General features: G+C 40.8%; 1 protein-coding gene across 2 annotated transcripts in view; it reads right to left on the reverse strand.

Moving 5' to 3' along the window:
* Positions 1-2,784: 2,784 nt before the first annotated feature.
* mamdc2a (MAM domain containing 2a) overlaps positions 2,785-17,381 on the reverse strand; it is a 63,633-nt gene continuing 49,036 nt past the window's right edge. Inside the window, exons 11-14 of one of the 2 annotated variants that reach the window (XM_060907013.1) lie at positions 13,080-13,235; positions 12,556-12,815; positions 5,522-5,606; positions 2,785-3,573 (exon numbers count right to left, since the gene is read on the reverse strand). In XM_060907013.1, coding sequence (XP_060762996.1) covers positions 3,512-3,573; positions 5,522-5,606; positions 12,556-12,815; positions 13,080-13,235 — 563 coding nt within the window. In that variant the 3' untranslated portion in view covers positions 2,785-3,511. Of the gene's footprint in view, positions 3,574-5,521; positions 5,607-12,555; positions 12,816-13,079; positions 13,236-17,381 lie in introns of those variants that run through there. The other variant, XM_060907014.1, reaches the window with a different exon arrangement.

The following is a 17,381-nucleotide window of genomic DNA, read 5'->3' on the forward strand; positions in this document are numbered from 1 at the left end:
CGCCCGGTCCTATACATCAGCCGGAAGCTGTCAGTGCGTGAGGGGCGCTACAGCACGATCGAAAAGGAGTGCCTGGCGATCAAATGGGCGGTCCTCGCCCTCCGGTACTACCTGCTGGGGCGCTCTTTCACCCTCTGTTCGGACCACGCGCCCCTCCAGTGGCTCCACCGCATGAAAGATGCCAACGCGCGGATCACCCGTTGGTATCTGGCGCTCCAACCCTTTAATTTCAAGGTGGTCCACAGGCCGGGGGCGCAGATGGTCGTGGCTGACTTCCTCTCCCGTCAAGGGGGGGGGGGAGTCGGCTGCAGGCCGGACGGCTGCCCGGCCTGAGTCGGGCGGTGGGGGTATGTGGCAGCGGGGGCGTGGTCAAGCACCGGTCTGTGACAGGAGGGCGGAGTTAGGGAAGGTAAGTGGCAGAATCACGTCACCTGAGAGCAATTAACCTGTTTGTGTGTCTTCCCAGGGACCGCGCCCTATTTAGGGAGGGAGAGCGAGAGCAGAGGAGATCTCTCCCGAACCAGACACCTGATGTGTGTGTGCGTGCGTGTCTGGTTTAAACAGATTGTGTTCCCTGAAAAGTGGAAGCAATAAAACGATTTGTTGAACCTGATCTCTGTCCTGCCGTCCTCTGTGCTCCACCCACACCTAGGGAAAGCTACAATTAACTTTATTCTTCTTTAACCATTCTTTGGTAGAACGACTTGTGTGCTTAGGGTTGTTGTCTTGCTGCATGACCCACCTTCTCTTGAGATTCAGTTCATGGACAGATGTCCTGACATTTTCCTTTAGAATTTGCTGGTATAATTCAGAATTCATTGTTCCATCAATGATGGCAAGCTGTCCTGGCCCAGATGCAGCAAAACAGGCCCGAACCATGATACTACCACCACCACGTTTCACAGATGGGATAAGGTTCTTATGCTGGAATGCAGTGTTTTCCTTTCTCCAAACATAATACTTCTCATTTCAACCAAAAAGTTCTAATATGGTCTCATCCATCCACAACATTTTTCCGATAGCCTTCTGGCTTATCCACGTGATCTTTAGCAAACTGCAGACAAGCAGCAATGTTCTTTTTGGAGAGCAGTAGCTTTCTCCTTGCAACCCTGCCATGCACATTATTGTTGTTCAGTGTTCTCCTGATGGTGGACTCATGAACATTAACATTAGCCAATGTGAGAGAGGCCTTCAGTTGCTTAGAAGTTACCCTGGGGTCCTTTGTGACCTTGCCGACTATTACACGCCTTGTTCTTGGAGTGATCTGTGTTGGTAGACCACTCCTGGGGAGGGTAACAATGGTCTTGAATTGCTCCATTTGACAGATTGTGATCTGTCTGACTGTGAATTGGTGAAGTCCAAACTCTTTAGAGATGGTTTTGTAACCTTTTCCAGCCTGATGAGCATCAACAATGCTTTTTCTGAGGTCCTTAGAAATCTCCTTTGTTCGTGCCATGATACACTTCCACAAACGTGTGTTGTGACGATCAGACTTTGATAGATCCCTGTTCTTTAAATAAAACAGGGTGCCCACTCACACCTGATTGTCATCCCATTGATTGAAAACACCTGACTCTAATTTCACCTTCAAATTAACTGCTAATCCTCGAGGTTCACATACTTTTGCCACTCACAGATATGTAATATTGGATAATTTTCCTCGATAAATAAATGACCAAGTATAATATTTTTGTCTCATTTGTTTAACTGGGTTCTTTTTATCTACTTTTGGGATTTGTGTGAAAATCTGATGATGTTTTAGGTCATATTTATGCAGAAATATAGAAAACTCTAAAGGGTTCACAAACTTTCAAGCACCACTGTATTTTATACCTATATGTTGATAATGGTAATATTTCTCAGTCATCAGCTGTCAGGTTATAGTCCTATGAAAATCCATGACCTTGAGTTTGACCTTTCAAAGTCACTCAAGGTAAAAGATCATGGTGCCAAATGAAAGGCCATATGGGAGTTCCTATATACTCATAATAGTAAACATCTGTCTATCGGCAACCGTTTTTGAGTTATAATGGAAACTATGTTCTTTTGACTGAAAGGTTGGCCTTTCCGGTGACCTTGACCTTCACCTTGACCCGATTACCCCCAAAATTTAATCAGGTAATCTACGGACCATTGCCCACCTACCCTGAAAATTTGAAGTCAATCGGTGCAACCATCTAGACGCTAGATTGTTAACACACACACACACACACACAAACCACAATGATTACAACACTTCGCCCTGCTTACTCTGTCACAGGCGAGGTAAAAATCTTTGAACGTGTAGGGATGTATAAACTTTTGGCTGGTACTGTAACTAAGGCTTATGAGATCATTAAGTCATGTTCACATCTTAGTAAGTTGTGGGAACGAGATCAATTATGATAAAGATAAAAATGATAAAAGATCATTTCTGAGTTAAGCCAGATAACTTGACATAATTCTCAGATAAATGGCAAAATTCTCCCACTGGATGGCACCATCTTGCCATTTCCATTATGGCATCTATCCATGTGGAAGAGATGTTTGAGGGGCTAACAGTGGTTTCTTCATCTTTTTTCCCATAGCTGTATAGTAGGATTGCCATTTAGATTTCTAAAACCATTAACACCTGTACATCTTATAAGACGTGTACAAGTCACATGAAAACAGGTTTCTTGAAGGTTTCCATATCAAATGGTGTTTATTCATTTGATAGAATACCATAAAACGTACAACTCATTAACTTATCAAAAGCAAACTAAATCATACAATAGGTACAATGTTTAAAGTCTGACTTATTAATCAAAATGAAATGACCTGACATGATCAGTGACCATAGAAACAATACATTACAATATCATTTTGTTCGACATAAATACACAGTGTCAACAAGAAGTTTTATTATTATTGCTTTTTAAGTATTTATGATATTCAACCATAATCAAATCTTTCACTTCAGCAATATCACAAAAAAGGCAAAATGCTGACTGATGTCAATGAAGAAAATCTATCAAAGGTGCAGTCTGAGATACATCAAAGTGCTTCTAGATCTAATAATCACCTCTTCTAATCCACACTAGTGCCAAAGAATAGATCTCACTGATTTCTGTTTAATTTTTTTTAAATGCCCAGAAAAAATCTAGCTCTTCTTCTAAGGAGCTGTTCAGCCTTAAACTACAGCTTACAAGGCACATACAGTTTCAACAGCCAGGATCAGGGCTTGTCAATGTTTCCATTTCAGCTGCAATCATTCTTGTGGGCCAGCAGAGGGTGAGAAGAATGACAAACTGTGCCTTAAAAATACAAAAAGCATTTCTAAATTTAAGAACGGTTAAGCTAGATTTATCAAAAAATAAAATAAAACAAGTTCCCAAGCTGTCCTTGTGACTAAAAATTCTGGCAAATATTATGTCCATTCCACTAAGAAATCCAATGAAATGTGTCTCTCAGTTTGGTCATGCATAGCAACAAAACAAACAAACAAACAAACAAACAAATACTCCAAACACAGAATATTCCAGTGCTTTCCTCAGTACTCAATCTCATTGAAGTCCTCAGAGAAGCCTGAGTAGGAAAAGCTGTCTCCGAAATCTAAAAGAGAGGAAGAAAGTGTTAAAAGTAATGCATGATGGAGAAAATGAGTTTCTTGGATCTCTTACTGTGCTAACTAAGTACTACAGTCAAAGTCTAATAAGCAGGATGCAGACTTCCTGCTCTTCTATAACCTTGGCTGTTAAAAACTCACAAGTCTGTTGCTACGTCAGTTCTCCATGCATAAGATGCACCAGCATGGTCCTCAATCAATAGCTTGGGAAAGTAACAACCAGGAGTGTTACTCAACTATATGTGATACTGAGATGCAGGCCCATCTTTTGGAGCCCATACATTCATTCTGGCCTGTAGACAAATCCATTATACCCAATGCACTACTTCTGGATGTGACCCAAGCCCATATCAAACATCACCTGCTGCTATTAACAGTGAGTGGAGCTCAGGTCTATTCTGGAGAACCATCCCAGGCTAATATTCGGTTTATAATTTTGTAACGCAATATAAGTTTCTTTGAGATGTATTGGCAGTGTGTGCTATGAAATAATTCTGATCTAATATCTGTCGAGTCATAATAAATATAGTCTTAGAGAGTGATTAAATCATCATTGTGTGCCCTCCGTCCCCTAGTTAACTGGAGCTGGCAATGCCCCGGACACGAGTGCAAAGTATAAACAAGTGTCCCATTTAAGATTGTGAATATGGCGTTTCATTTATCAACCATGCATACACATATAGTTTTGTGTATAACCTGTGCAAGTTTAAATGCAAGGGATGTGATTTATGGAGTTTTTCTTGTACATGAGGAGAGGCAAATATTTACGCACACTCTGGATCAGACCTATGCAGGAACCCCTAGTGGTAGAAAAGTGTAAAATGCCAGTAAACTGATTGTGAAGAGCTCTAATCACACTTACTGTCAATCTTATCAGCATAACTAACAGAGTATTTACTGATTTCGGTGCAGACGGTTGACACAGATGAAATGCAAAGTAAAATCGTATAAAAGGCACATCTAAAGATGGACTGAAATGATTTCATTTGCCCAGTGTTTAGTATATTTCTATTTCTATATTTGCCCAGAGTTTAGTATATTTCTATTCTTGGGTTTTTAACCACGGAGCACATTTCAGTGAGAAACTGGAGACAAGTCTGGCATTTGCCAACCGAGTCAGAGCCAAATAATGACACATCTTACATACAGTCATATCGCTCACCCTGCAATACATTACATTTCCAAATACGGCAGCAGACAAGACAACGATTAGGAGGGATTCTCACATCACTGCAAGTTTTCCCAATGTAATTGGAGAATTCGACACATTTAGACATAAAATTAAACACACACACACTTTAAATTGATTTTTTTTTTAGAAACCACTCGAAGTTCCAAATAAACCTTTTTTTTGTTTTACTCCACTGTCTGTGCTTGTTAAAAAGATGTTAAAAGTATTGTACTTCTTCCCACTCCTTTTTTGAACAATGTGCGGTGTATTGTAATGTCTTAGCTCTTTATGTATTTTATTTATTAATTTTTTTGTCACTTTCTCGTGTTCTTTCTTTTGTATGTACAAATAGTTACATACATTTTTTTATATACATGTTCGAAATAAATAAATAAATTCAAATAAATTCAAAATTCAAATAAAAAGATGTTGATTACCATATATGGTGATTTGGGGGTGTTTTATTATGTAAAGGGGTGTGGCTGTGCACAAACAGAGCAATTTAGAATATATGGGCTTGACCAACATCTACTGTGTACGCCTGTGTATACAAACATATGATAAATGCCAATTTTCTTATGCTTACTGGTGGTTCTTACGCACAAACTTAGAACTTCTTCTGTGCAAGCTTGGATAAATGAGACCTGTTGAGTCATCTCTGTGGTCTATGTATGAAACTAGGTTGCTATTCATTCAAGCTCTATTTAGTCGAGACCTAACTTGGCATAGACGAGACTAGACTAGAGTGCAACACTCGTACATACCTTCACATGGTCCCAATTGGAAAACAATGTCATCAATAGCAATGTCACTTCTTAGTGAAGGGCCTCTGATGGCTTCAAATATAATCTGCCAAAAAAGAGAAAAAAAATTGGAGACAATGCAGACAATAAATGAGAACTCAATACAGTTTGAAATAATGATCAGAAATTGTTTTCTCTAGTTTTTGCCTCAGCCTTGCTTTACCAAGGAAAGTTTACAGAAGTAACCATGGTTCAACATCTGAGTGATGGACCTTCAGGTGGGTTTACTTCAGAACTAGTTGAGTCTTCTCATTTGCTTGTTTCTTTGTCAAGTGCCTTCAATTTTGTTATTTGTACAGCACTTTTAACAACAGACACTGACACAAAGCAGCTTTTATTTTTACAGAAATATACACATTCCAGATATCTCATCTCATCTCATTATCTCTAGCCGCTTTATCCTTCTACAGGGTCGCAGGCAAGCTGGAGCCTATCTCAGTGGACTACGGGTGAAAGGCGGGGTACACCCTGGACAAGTCGCCAGGTCATCACAGGGCTGACACACAGACACAGACAACCATTCACACTCACATTCACACCTACGGTCAATTTAGAGTGACCAGTTAACCTAACCTGCATGTCTTTGGACTGTGGGGGAAACCAGAGCACCCGGAGGAAACCCACGCGGACACGGGGAGAACATGCAAACTCCACACAGAAAGGCCCTCGCCGGCCACGGGGCTCGAACCCGGACCTTCTTGCTGTGAGGCGACAGTGCTAACCACTACACCACCGTGCTGCCCCATTCCAGATATACGTGTTTTCTTCCCCCCCCCCCCAATCTGTCCCTCTGAGTTACATGTTGATCCTGGGATTGAGATGCTGGCCTCTTCTGCCCCTCGGACCTGCTTGATCCATCCTGGTGCCCTGTGTCTGGTCGGAGTTTTATTGCACCGCTCCTGTGAAGGATGGCCCCATGAGGACAGTTGAAGGTTATACCTGTTAAAACTGTTAATATTATAGTCAGGCTGTCTGTTGTTGCCCAAATGAGGATGGGTTCCCTTTTGAGTCTGGTTCCTCTCGAGGTTTCTTCCTCATGTCATCTGAGGGAGTTTTTCCTTGCCACCGTCGCCACAGGTTTGCTCATTGGGGATAGATTAGGGGATAGATTAGGGATAAAATTAGCTCATGTTTTAAGTCGTTCAAATTCTGTAAAGCTGCTTTGCGACAATGTTTATTGTTAAAAGCGCTATACAAATAAACTTGATTTGATATACATTTTAAAAATATGAATTAATAACAAGATCAGCTGGGAGCTACTGCTCACTTACGTATCCCTCCGCTCCTGCTTATATCAGAATGCAAGCAATCAAAGGAGTAGGACACTTATTATGAATGTTGACTTCAACAAATAATTAACCCTGAAACAAGTAAGTAAAGAGCAGTGCTCTGCCCAGGGATTTCAAATAGCATCCTGGTAAAATGTCATTTTGAAATAGCATTTTGCTTCTTGAAATAGCGTCAAAATCCACCCTATATGTTTCATAAATACATTCAGTCAGTAAACAGGAAGTTGAAGTGCGACAGACCTGAAAACGGTATACACGGTATAAAACCCCAAGCTGAAATTTGGTACCAAGTACCGAGTGGCTATGATTTGTTGCTGCTGAGAAAAAGGGTGTTTCAGACGGACGGAAATACGGCGATATGGACGGACAGAGGTAAATAAATCAGCATCCCCACCCTTGGAGCAGGGGTATAATAAATTTATTCCTAATGAGCAAGCCTGAGGTGATGGCAGCAAAGAAAAACTTCCCTGAGACAGGAAGAAATCTTGAGACGAACCAGACTAAAAAGGAACCCATCCTCATTTGGGTGAAAACAGATAGTATGATTATAAATAACTGGCTTCTATAAGTGTGTCCTATATAGTTACAATGTACAACTGTGTCACCAGGAAATTCATTACAGTTTTAGCATGAAGTCTATTTTGTTGAAGGGATTACTGGCAGGCTGCCAGGTAGCTCCGCTGTGTGTACCGTAGTTGTTGATTTTAACAGTCCATCCATCCATCCATTATCTGTAACCACTTATCCTGTGCAGGGTCGCGGGCAAGCTGGAGCTTATCCCAGCTGTTCACTGATGGAGACTTGAGTGCAAAACTGTTCAAGACAACTACAGTCCTAAAGTTATCATGGCGATTGTAGTCCTCAGCCATCAAAACAATTCAAACAGATTAACTTCTGCTCTTCCACATTATTAGCTGATCTACCTCCTTGTAAATTTGCCAGTCCCAGGCACCAAACAGCACACACCAGTCCAATATTTAGGTAGCGCTTAAGACAGACAGTATCCATCTGTCCATTTTCAACTTCAGCCTCAATATTGCTTGCCGTTTTGTGCCACCTTTGTAGTCAATGTAAAATAGTTTAGTTTGTCCACACTAGTATACAATGGCAAACTGTTACTATTAGAGCTGGGAGTTCAGCTCAACCAAAACTTAGTCAGACACCAAAAAAGCAACAGGGCAAAGGATTTTGCAAGGGATTAGCAGCATGCTGCCGGGTCGCTCCGTTGTGTGTAGTTGTTGATTTTAAAAGTCCATCCATCCATCCATCCATTATCCGTAACCACTTATCTTGTGCAGGGTCGTGGGCAAGCTGGAGCCTATCCCAGCTGACTACGGGCGAAAGGCGGGGTACACCCTGGACAAGTCGCCAGGTCATCACAGGGCTGACACATAGACACAGACAACCATTCACACTCATGTGTCCTGCTGCAAGACTCTGCAGCGCATTGTGAGAGCAGCTGAGAAGATCATTGGTGTCTCTCTCCCTTCTCTTATGGATATTTATAACTCCCGCCTCACCCGCAAAGCCATCAGGATTGCAGGTGACCCCACCCACCCATCTCACAGCCTCTTCAGCCTGCTGCCGTCGGGGAGGAGACTGCGGAGTCTCCGGGCCAAAACCAGCAGGCTCAAGAACAGTTTCTTTCACCAGGCGGTCAGGAGGCTTAACTCCCTCCCTGTTCTGCCCCTCCTCCCCCCTCTGCCCCCTGCCACAGATTCTGCTCTAAAATTCAGAAGTAATTCTATTTGGAAAAAAAGATGAAAGACTCAGGATTACCACTATTCTTGACACAAAAGGGATTAAAACTAAAGAAATGGTTAAAAATCTTGGTGTTTTCATTGACAGCGAGCTAAACTTTGACAGTCACATGAAAGCAATCACTAAAACGGCATTTTATCACCTAAAAACATTTCCAAACTAAGAGGACTTATGTCAAAAAATGATCTGGAAAAACTAATACATGCCTTCATCTCTAGTAGGGTTGATTACTGCAATGGCCTTTTCACAGGCTTGCCAAAAAAGACCATCAAACGACTTCAGCTGGTTCAAAATGCAGCGGCGAGGGTTCTCACACGAACAAAAAGAACAGAGTACATTACCCCAATTCTAAGGTCCCTTCACTGGCTTCCAGTAAGCTACAGAATTGACTTTAAAGCATTGCTGCTGGTGTACAAATCTCTAAATGGTACAGGGCCCAATTACCTCTCTGATATGTTGCAGCGGCCTAACCCAATCAGATCTACCAGATCGCAACAGAAAAATTTACTATTAAAACCAGTTGTTAAAACAAAGTGTGGTGAAGCAGCTTTTAGCTACTATGCAGTACAGCTATGGAACCAACTGCCAGAGGACATTAAAAATGCTCCTGCTGTTGGCAGCTTCAAATCTAGGTTAAAGACCAAGCTGTTTTCAGATGCTTTCTGTTAAATAATTAATATTTTTACATTTTTTATAATCTTTACTTTCTCTGCATATTTTAAATTTACTTTAATTTTATTCTATTTTATTCCGCTGGTTTCTTTTTCTTTTTCTCCTTTTTTCTTTTTGGCGTTTTATTATTTTATTTCTACTATTGTTTAATTCTTATTATTCTCTTTTAATTCTTTTAATTAATTGTTTTAGATTAAAAATAAAATTATTTTATGTAATTTTATTTCTCTATTGTTTACTGTTTTTGCTTCTGTAAAGCACATTGAACTGCCATTGTGTATGAAATGTGCTATATAAATAAACTTGCCTTGCCTTGCTCGCACACACCCCTTCAGCATCTGACATGTCATCCTCACAGTTCCCCCCCCAACACACACACACACACACACACACATATATATACATACATCTCATCGTTCATTAACACACTGAACTCAGGGACTGCACATCTCACTTTACCTCGCCCATTTGCACTATTCCGCACTACCTCACCTTAACAGCTGCTAGTTTGTTTATTCTGCTTATTTCATGTTTACCTGCTATACCTCAAGTGCCCTTGACTGTTTGGTTAATTGTACCAATTTGTGTGTGTGTGTGTGTGCGCGTGTATGTATGAGTGTTTAGTCTAGTTAATATCTAGAGTGTTTATACTGTTTATATTGTCTGAGTGTTTAGTCTGTCTTGTTGTTATCTAGTGTTTATACTGCTTATTTATACTGTTTATATTGTTTGAGTGTTTAGTCTAGTTCATATCTAGGGTGTTTTATACTGTTTATATCGTCTGAGTGTTTAGTCTGTCTTGTTCTTATCTAGTGTTCATACTGTTTATTTATTCTGTTTATATTGTTTGAGTGTTTAGTCTGTCTAGTTCCTATCTAGAGTGTTTATACTGTTTATATTGTTTGTTTTTTTCAATTATTCTATTTTTATTTATTGCATTGCCAGTTTGCACCGTGGGTCAGAGAGGACTGATATTTCATCTGTGCTGTATGTCGAGCATGTATAGCATATTTGACAATAAAGTTGACTTGACTTGACTTGATATTCACACCACCGGTCAATTTAGAGCCACCAGTTAACCTAACCTGCATGTCTTTGGACTGTGGGGGAAACCGGAGCACCCGGAGGAAACCCACGCGGACACGGGGAGAACATGCAAATTCCACACAGAAAGGCTCCCATCGGCCACTGGGCTGAAACCCAGAACCTTCTTGCTGTGAGGCGACAGTGCTAACCACTACACCACCGTGCCACCTGATTTTAAAAGTAACTAAATAAATTACACAGGGAAATGAATACTTAAATCTGAGTGAAAAATACCGTAGCGCGTGTGTGTGGAAGAAGAGTCTGGAGACAGAAATCTTAGTTTCTCAGTCGTTAGCCTGTGCTCATATTTTAAGTCGTTCAAATTCTGTAAAGCTGCTTTGCGACAATGTTTATTGTTAAAAGTGCTATACAAATAAACTTCACTTGACATGCTCTCAATAGCACTGGCTTGACCACTTTATTAGCATTCACTTACACTACTGATGAATGACTTGCAGTTAAGCTCGCGTTGGCCTTCGAGAAGGTGGAGGGTGATAAGTTTTTGGTCCCTTCCACTATAAATCAAAATCTGATTGGTTAATTCATCTGTCACTTCCTACATAAACATGCACTGCCATGGCCTTTTGTCCCAGCGATGAAGTCCTAACCAATGAGTGAGCCGGCTCTAAACTCTTCTCAGCCTAGAGACAACAAACAAATCTCATTGGATAACTCGATTTTAATGTTTTCAGGACAGTAACCCTTTCATTTCTGAACCACGTTTGATAGAAAATGAGGCCATATTAGAATTAGAAGAGAATAATTATAATGAAATTATGAAAGAATGAAATAAATTAAATATAACATTTGAAATGCTGATATGTCTGGACCGTCTCTGAAGGACTACAAGGCCCTGACGGTTCCCCTCTGCTAGTATACATGACCCCTGAAAATGTTGCAGTCATACAGATTTCAATTTGATGAATTTAATATACAAACTCCAGCTCAGGTTTTTTTTTTAAGTCCTTTAGTTTCATTTCAAAACTACCAAACATCAACTTCATAGCAACAATCTGTTGTGAAGGGTGCAGGAAAGAAGCTTTCCTAAAAGAACAACCCACAAAATGCACAAAACCAACACGATCATGAACTTACCAAGTGTCACTGCAACGTGTGCTAAGAAAATTGGAACTGTGTACGAGGAAATGCTGTCAGATATGGTGGCAGATCATTGATGACTTGTGGCCGTTTTGTAGCTGGTGCTCTAAGGGCTCTTGTGAATATTGATGACATCATGAAATCAACTAAATACAGTACCATGAAATGTTCTCACAGAGTGGTTGCCTCTGCAAGGAGGTTAAAACTTGGCCATAAAGGACCTTTTAACAAGATGTCCTCAAACATAACTATTTTAACACAGGAATAATTACAGAAGCATAAAATCAGCGCTCTGCAATGGAGATCCCAGTCTCCAGATTTAACCCACTTTGAAAACATGTGTTCTGAATTGAGCAGTCCACATGCGCAAACCTCAGAATTGAAGTGGGTTCGAAAAGTTCTGCATAACCAAGATCCCTCTACAACTGTCTCCAACCTTATTATACATTACAAGAAGATGCTCAGGGCTGTTCTCTCCACAGGAGACTTCACTAAATAATAATTATGGGTGTGCCCATAATTATAAACTACATAAGAAAACTTGTATTTAAGAAAGCCTTTTATGTTTGGGGAAAAAAATTGAGTCAGCATGAAACTGTACATACAGCATCCATTTATGTTTAAGCTTAAACTATCGCTATATTATTTTATGTAGCATTTTATTTCTTTATTTATTACAGTACCATTTGTCCATTTTTAATGAAGGATGCCAGCAATACTCTTACCTCTTACCCCTGACTACACTATGATAAAATGTACTCAGATGACATATTTTCATGTTCAAACAAAACGAAAGAGTGCAAGAAGTGATTATTTTGCTCATTTCCACTAGCCTAACCACACTGATGTCTTATGTGATCAGTAGAGCATCAGGAAAATTCATTCTCAATGTTCAACAAACCATGAGTGAGTCCAAAATATTTCCTCCTTCTCACCATCCTAACCACTTTGATGTCTCATGTGATTGCTGGACCAATAACCTCTGGATCAGTGGACAAAATGTGTGTGTGTGTGTGTGTGTGTGTGTGTGTGTGTGTGTGTGTGTGTGTGTGTGGCGGTGTATGAGAAAATATGACTCCATGCTCTCACATTGTGCTTGCTAAAGCAGTCGTAATCCACAGTCGCCTTCATCCAGGAGATACTCTGCTCTCCTTGTCGTCTCCAGAGCAGCGCCTCTTTGACTTTGCCCTCCTGCCGCAGCAGGACGTTGAGGACGCCTGTTCCCGTACCATACATGTGGTAGTAGAAGGTTAAACACTGTGTCCTGAATGAACCCCGTAGCTCCGGTGTCACCAAGCGTGCTGAGTGTCCAGGCAACATGTTGGATGCCTCAATGTACATGTAGTACCCTTAGAGACATGGTAATGTCAGTTAGACTGCATTAGCTGGCATGATGAGACAAAATAAAATGCTGTCATTGTACTTAATGGAACTGGAAACAGTGGAACTGTAAATGTGACATAGATACAGATTTCAACAAAGGTTGTTGCCTTTAAATGTAATTTATGAATAGATTTGTCTTAATGCACATAATCAGCCTGTGAGAGATTAAAACAAGTAAACACAGAGGTCTGATGTACATTAACAAGCATAAGGTGGATATATTGACTCACCTACCCCTAAGGTATGGTCCCCCTTGGGCCCTGTGTAGGATGTGGGGGTCGGTCCCCTGTTCCGTAACCAGTGTGCTTTCTTATTCCTTTTTTCCTGAGTATATCCACAGTCTCCTGTCTCAAAGTAACAGTGTCCTGGCGGTGGTCGTAAAGGACCTGAAAAACATAGCACATTAATTACATGATCAAAATATCGTGAAAAAGTTCTTTTTTTTCATAATTATTTCAAAAAGGTAAATTTTCATATATTCTATATTCATTACACGTAAAGTAAAATATTGCAAGCCTTTTCTGTTTTAATTTTGATGATTATGGCTTACAGCTCATGAAAATCAGAAATCGAGTATCTCAAAATATGAGAACATTTCATTTCGAGTTTGAGTAAAACAATATAAATACCGTGTATCCCTCGGTCTAGTTCAGTACACACAACCACAGTCATGCTGTCCAGACTGCTGACTTGACAGCTGTCCAAAAGATGATCGTCGATGCCCTCCACAAGGAGGATAAGCCATAGAAGATCATTACTGAAAAAGCTGGCTGGAAAAGGTGCACAAACAACAGGGATGACCACAGTCTGGTCAAGAAAAGTCAATTCAAGAACTTGGGAGAGCTTCACAAGGAGTGGACTGTGGCTGGTGTCAGTGCATCAAGAGTCACCACGTACAGACGTCTTCAGGAAAGGGGCTACAACTGTTACATTCCTAATATCAAACCACTCCTAAACCAGAGACAATGTCAGAAGCATCTTACCTGGGCTAAGGAGAGAAAGAACTGGACTGCTGCTCAGTGGACTTGATAAAACACAGTGGACCAATACCAGCACATGAAATGGCAGCCCAAATCATCACAGACTACAGAAATGTCACACTGGACTTCAAACACATTGGATTCTGTGCCTCTCTACTCTTCCTCCAGATTCTAGGACCTTGATTTCCAAATGAAATGCAAAACTTACTTTCATCTGAAAAGAGGACTTTGGACCACTGAGCAACAGTCCAGTTCTTTCTTTCCAGTTACTGTATTAGGCTGCGGTCATCCCTGTTACTTGTGCACCTTTTCCAGCCAGCCTTTTCAGCAATGACCTTCTGTGGCTTACTCTCCTTGTGGAGGGTGCTGATGATCGTCTTCTGGACAACTGTCAAGTCAGCAGTCTACCCTGTGACTGTGGTTACGTGTACTGAATTAGACTGAGAGGTACATGGTATTTATACTGTTTTACTCAAACTGTGTGTGTGTGTATACACAGTACCAGTCAAATGTTTGGACCCACCTTCTATTTCAATAGTTTTTCTTTATTTTTATTATTTTCTACATTGTAGAAAATGCTGAAGGCATCAAAACTACAAAATAACATGTGGAATTATGTAGTAAACAAAAAAGTGTCAACGAAGCAAAACAAAATGTTTTATATTTCAAAATTTTCAAAGTATCCACCTTTTGCTTAGATGGCAGCTTTGCACACTCTTGGCCTTCTCTCAACCAACTTCATGATGTAGTCACCTGGACCTACCTCAGTCCTGAAGGAGTTCCCTTATATGTTGAGCACTTTTTGGCTGCTTTTCTTTCACTCTGTGGTCCAACTCATCCCAAACCATGTCAAATGGGTTGAGGTCAGCTGATTGTGGAGGCCAGGTCTTCTGATGCAGCTCTCCTTCACTCTCCTTCTTGGTTAAATAGCCTTTACCTAGTCTGGAGGTGTGTTTTTGGTCATTGTCTTTTTGAAAAACCAGTGATAGTCCCATTAAGCGTAAAACAGATGGGATGGCATGTCACTGCATAATGCTGCGGTAGTGATGCTGGTTGAATGTGCCTTCAATTTTGAATAAATTGCCAACAGTGTCGCCAGCAAAGCACCTCCACACCATCACACCTCCTCCTTTATGCCTCACAGTGGGAACCACACATGCAGATACCATCTGTTCCCCTTTTCTGTGTCTCACAAAGACATGACGGTTGGAAGCTAAACTCTCAGATTTGGACTTATCAGACCAAAGTACAGCTTTCCACTGTTCTATTTCAAGTTCAAAGTGTTTATTGTCATATGCACAGTAAGGACATGTCCTCTTGCACAATAAAATTCTTAGTTTGCTGTCCACCATGAATGCCAATTACAAATAAATAAATAGGCGGAAGAAGTAATACAAAGTAAAGGCAAAAATAAAAGCAAAGAAAGCAAAAGCAACAAAAACAAAACAAAAAAAAAATCCATGTTCTAATGTCCATCCCTTGTGTTTCTTGACCCAAGCAATTCTCTCTTATTATTATTCTTATTAGCGTCCATCAGTAGTGGTTTCTTTGTAGCAATTCGACCATGAAGGCCTGATTCACGCCATCTCCTCTGAAAAGTTGATGTTGGCATGTGTCTGCTACTTAAACTCTGTGAAACATTCATGTAGGCTCTGATGTGAGGTGCTGTTAGTTGGCAAACTCTGAGGCAGTGTTGTAGTTGAGTCACTAAACCTCGAGTCCGAGTCCAGTCTCGAGTCCCCAGTGTTCAAGTCCGAGTCAGTCGAGTCCACTATTGATCCAAGTCAAATCCAAGAACAAGACTCCAACCGCACCATTTGACGGTGGCTGTTTTAGCGCCATTAACGTTAGTTTGTTCCTGAATATGATGTATGAACAGGTGACTGTGCATTCTCTTTGTCAGGGAGTGCGAAGTATTCTGTCAGAGATGGTTGGGAGATGGATGTAAGTGCAGAAGGTGTGTTTATTAACACAAGTGAAGACTCATAAACAATCCAGAACAGCAGGCAAAATCGTAAAATGGTGAAACAGGCAATAGATCGAGCGAGGCACAAACAGGCTATTGTAGATTCGGCAGAATCAAAGATGAGGAACAGGAAATCAGGGATCAGGAAACCAAACAAGGAAATAAGGCTCAGTAATGTGTCAGCAATGCAATTCAATACTTCACAAAGTAAGTGTGTTTTCACAGTTTTTATATAGGTGCACTGATTGCGCCTTAATCCTGTGTAGGTGCGAGTCGTTAATGGCATGAGAGAGTCTGCTTGGCGTGCGCGCTGTCTGGAGCGCACCCAAGAGTCTATCTGATGCACGCACCACGGCGCGCAGGTGTGACACTCTTGCACAAAATTAGTACAAAATTAATGTACGTATAAATATCTTATGCCAAATTACAACCCCGATTCCAAAAAAGTTGGGACAAAGTACAAATTGTAAATAAAAACGGAATGCAATAATTTACAAATCTCAAAAACTGATATTGTATCCACAAGAGAACATAGACAACATATCAAATGTCGAAAGTGAGACATTTTGAAATTTCATGCCAAATACAGTGGGGCAAAAATGTATTTAGTCAGCCACCAATTGTGCAAGTTCTCCCACTTAAAAAGATGAGAGAGCCCTGTAATTTTCATCATAGGTACACTTCAACTATGAGAGGCAGAATGGGGGAAAAGAATCCAGGAAATCACATTGTAGGATTTTTAATGAATTAATTGGTAAATTCCTCAGTAAAATAAGTATTTGGTCACCTACAAACAAGCAAGATTTCTGGCTCTCACAGACCTGTAACTTCTTCTTTAAGAGGCTCCTCTGTCCTCCACTCATTACCTGTATTAATGGCACCTGTTTGAACTCGTTATCAGTATAAAAGACACCTGTCCACAACCTCAAACAGTCACACTCCAAACTCCACTATGGCCAAGACCAAAGAGCTGTCAAAGGACACCAGAAACAAAATTGTAGACCTGCACCAGGCTGGGAAGACTGAATCTACAATAGGTAAGCAGCTTGGTGTGAAGAAATCAACTGTGGGAGCAATTATTAGAAAATGGAAGACATACAAGACCACTGATAATCTCCCTTGATCTGGGGCTCCACGCAAGATCTCACCCCGTGGGGTCAAAATGATCACAAGAACAGTGAGCAAAAATCCCAGAACCACACGGGGGGACCTAGTGAATGACCTGCAGAGAGCTGGGACCAAAATAACAAAGGCTACCATCAGTAACACACTACGCCTGCAGTGCCAGACGTGTCCCCCTGCTTAAGCCAGTACATGTCCAGGCCCATCTGAAGTTTGCTAGAGAGCATTTGGATGATCCAGAAGAGGACTGGGAGAATGTCATATGGTCAGATGAAACCAAAAAAGAACTTTTTGGTAAAAATTCAACTTGTCGTGTTTGGAGGAGAAAGAATGCTGAGTTGCATCCAAAGAACATCATACCTACTGTGAAGCATGGGGGTGGAAACATCATGCTTTGGGGCTGTTTTTCTGCAAAGGGACCAGGATGACTAATCCGTATAAAGGAAAGAATGAATGGGGCAATG

The sequence above is a fragment of the Neoarius graeffei genome, chromosome 24 (assembly GCF_027579695.1).
Source record: "Neoarius graeffei isolate fNeoGra1 chromosome 24, fNeoGra1.pri, whole genome shotgun sequence".
In the NCBI taxonomy this organism is placed as follows: Eukaryota; Metazoa; Chordata; class Actinopteri; order Siluriformes; family Ariidae; genus Neoarius; species Neoarius graeffei.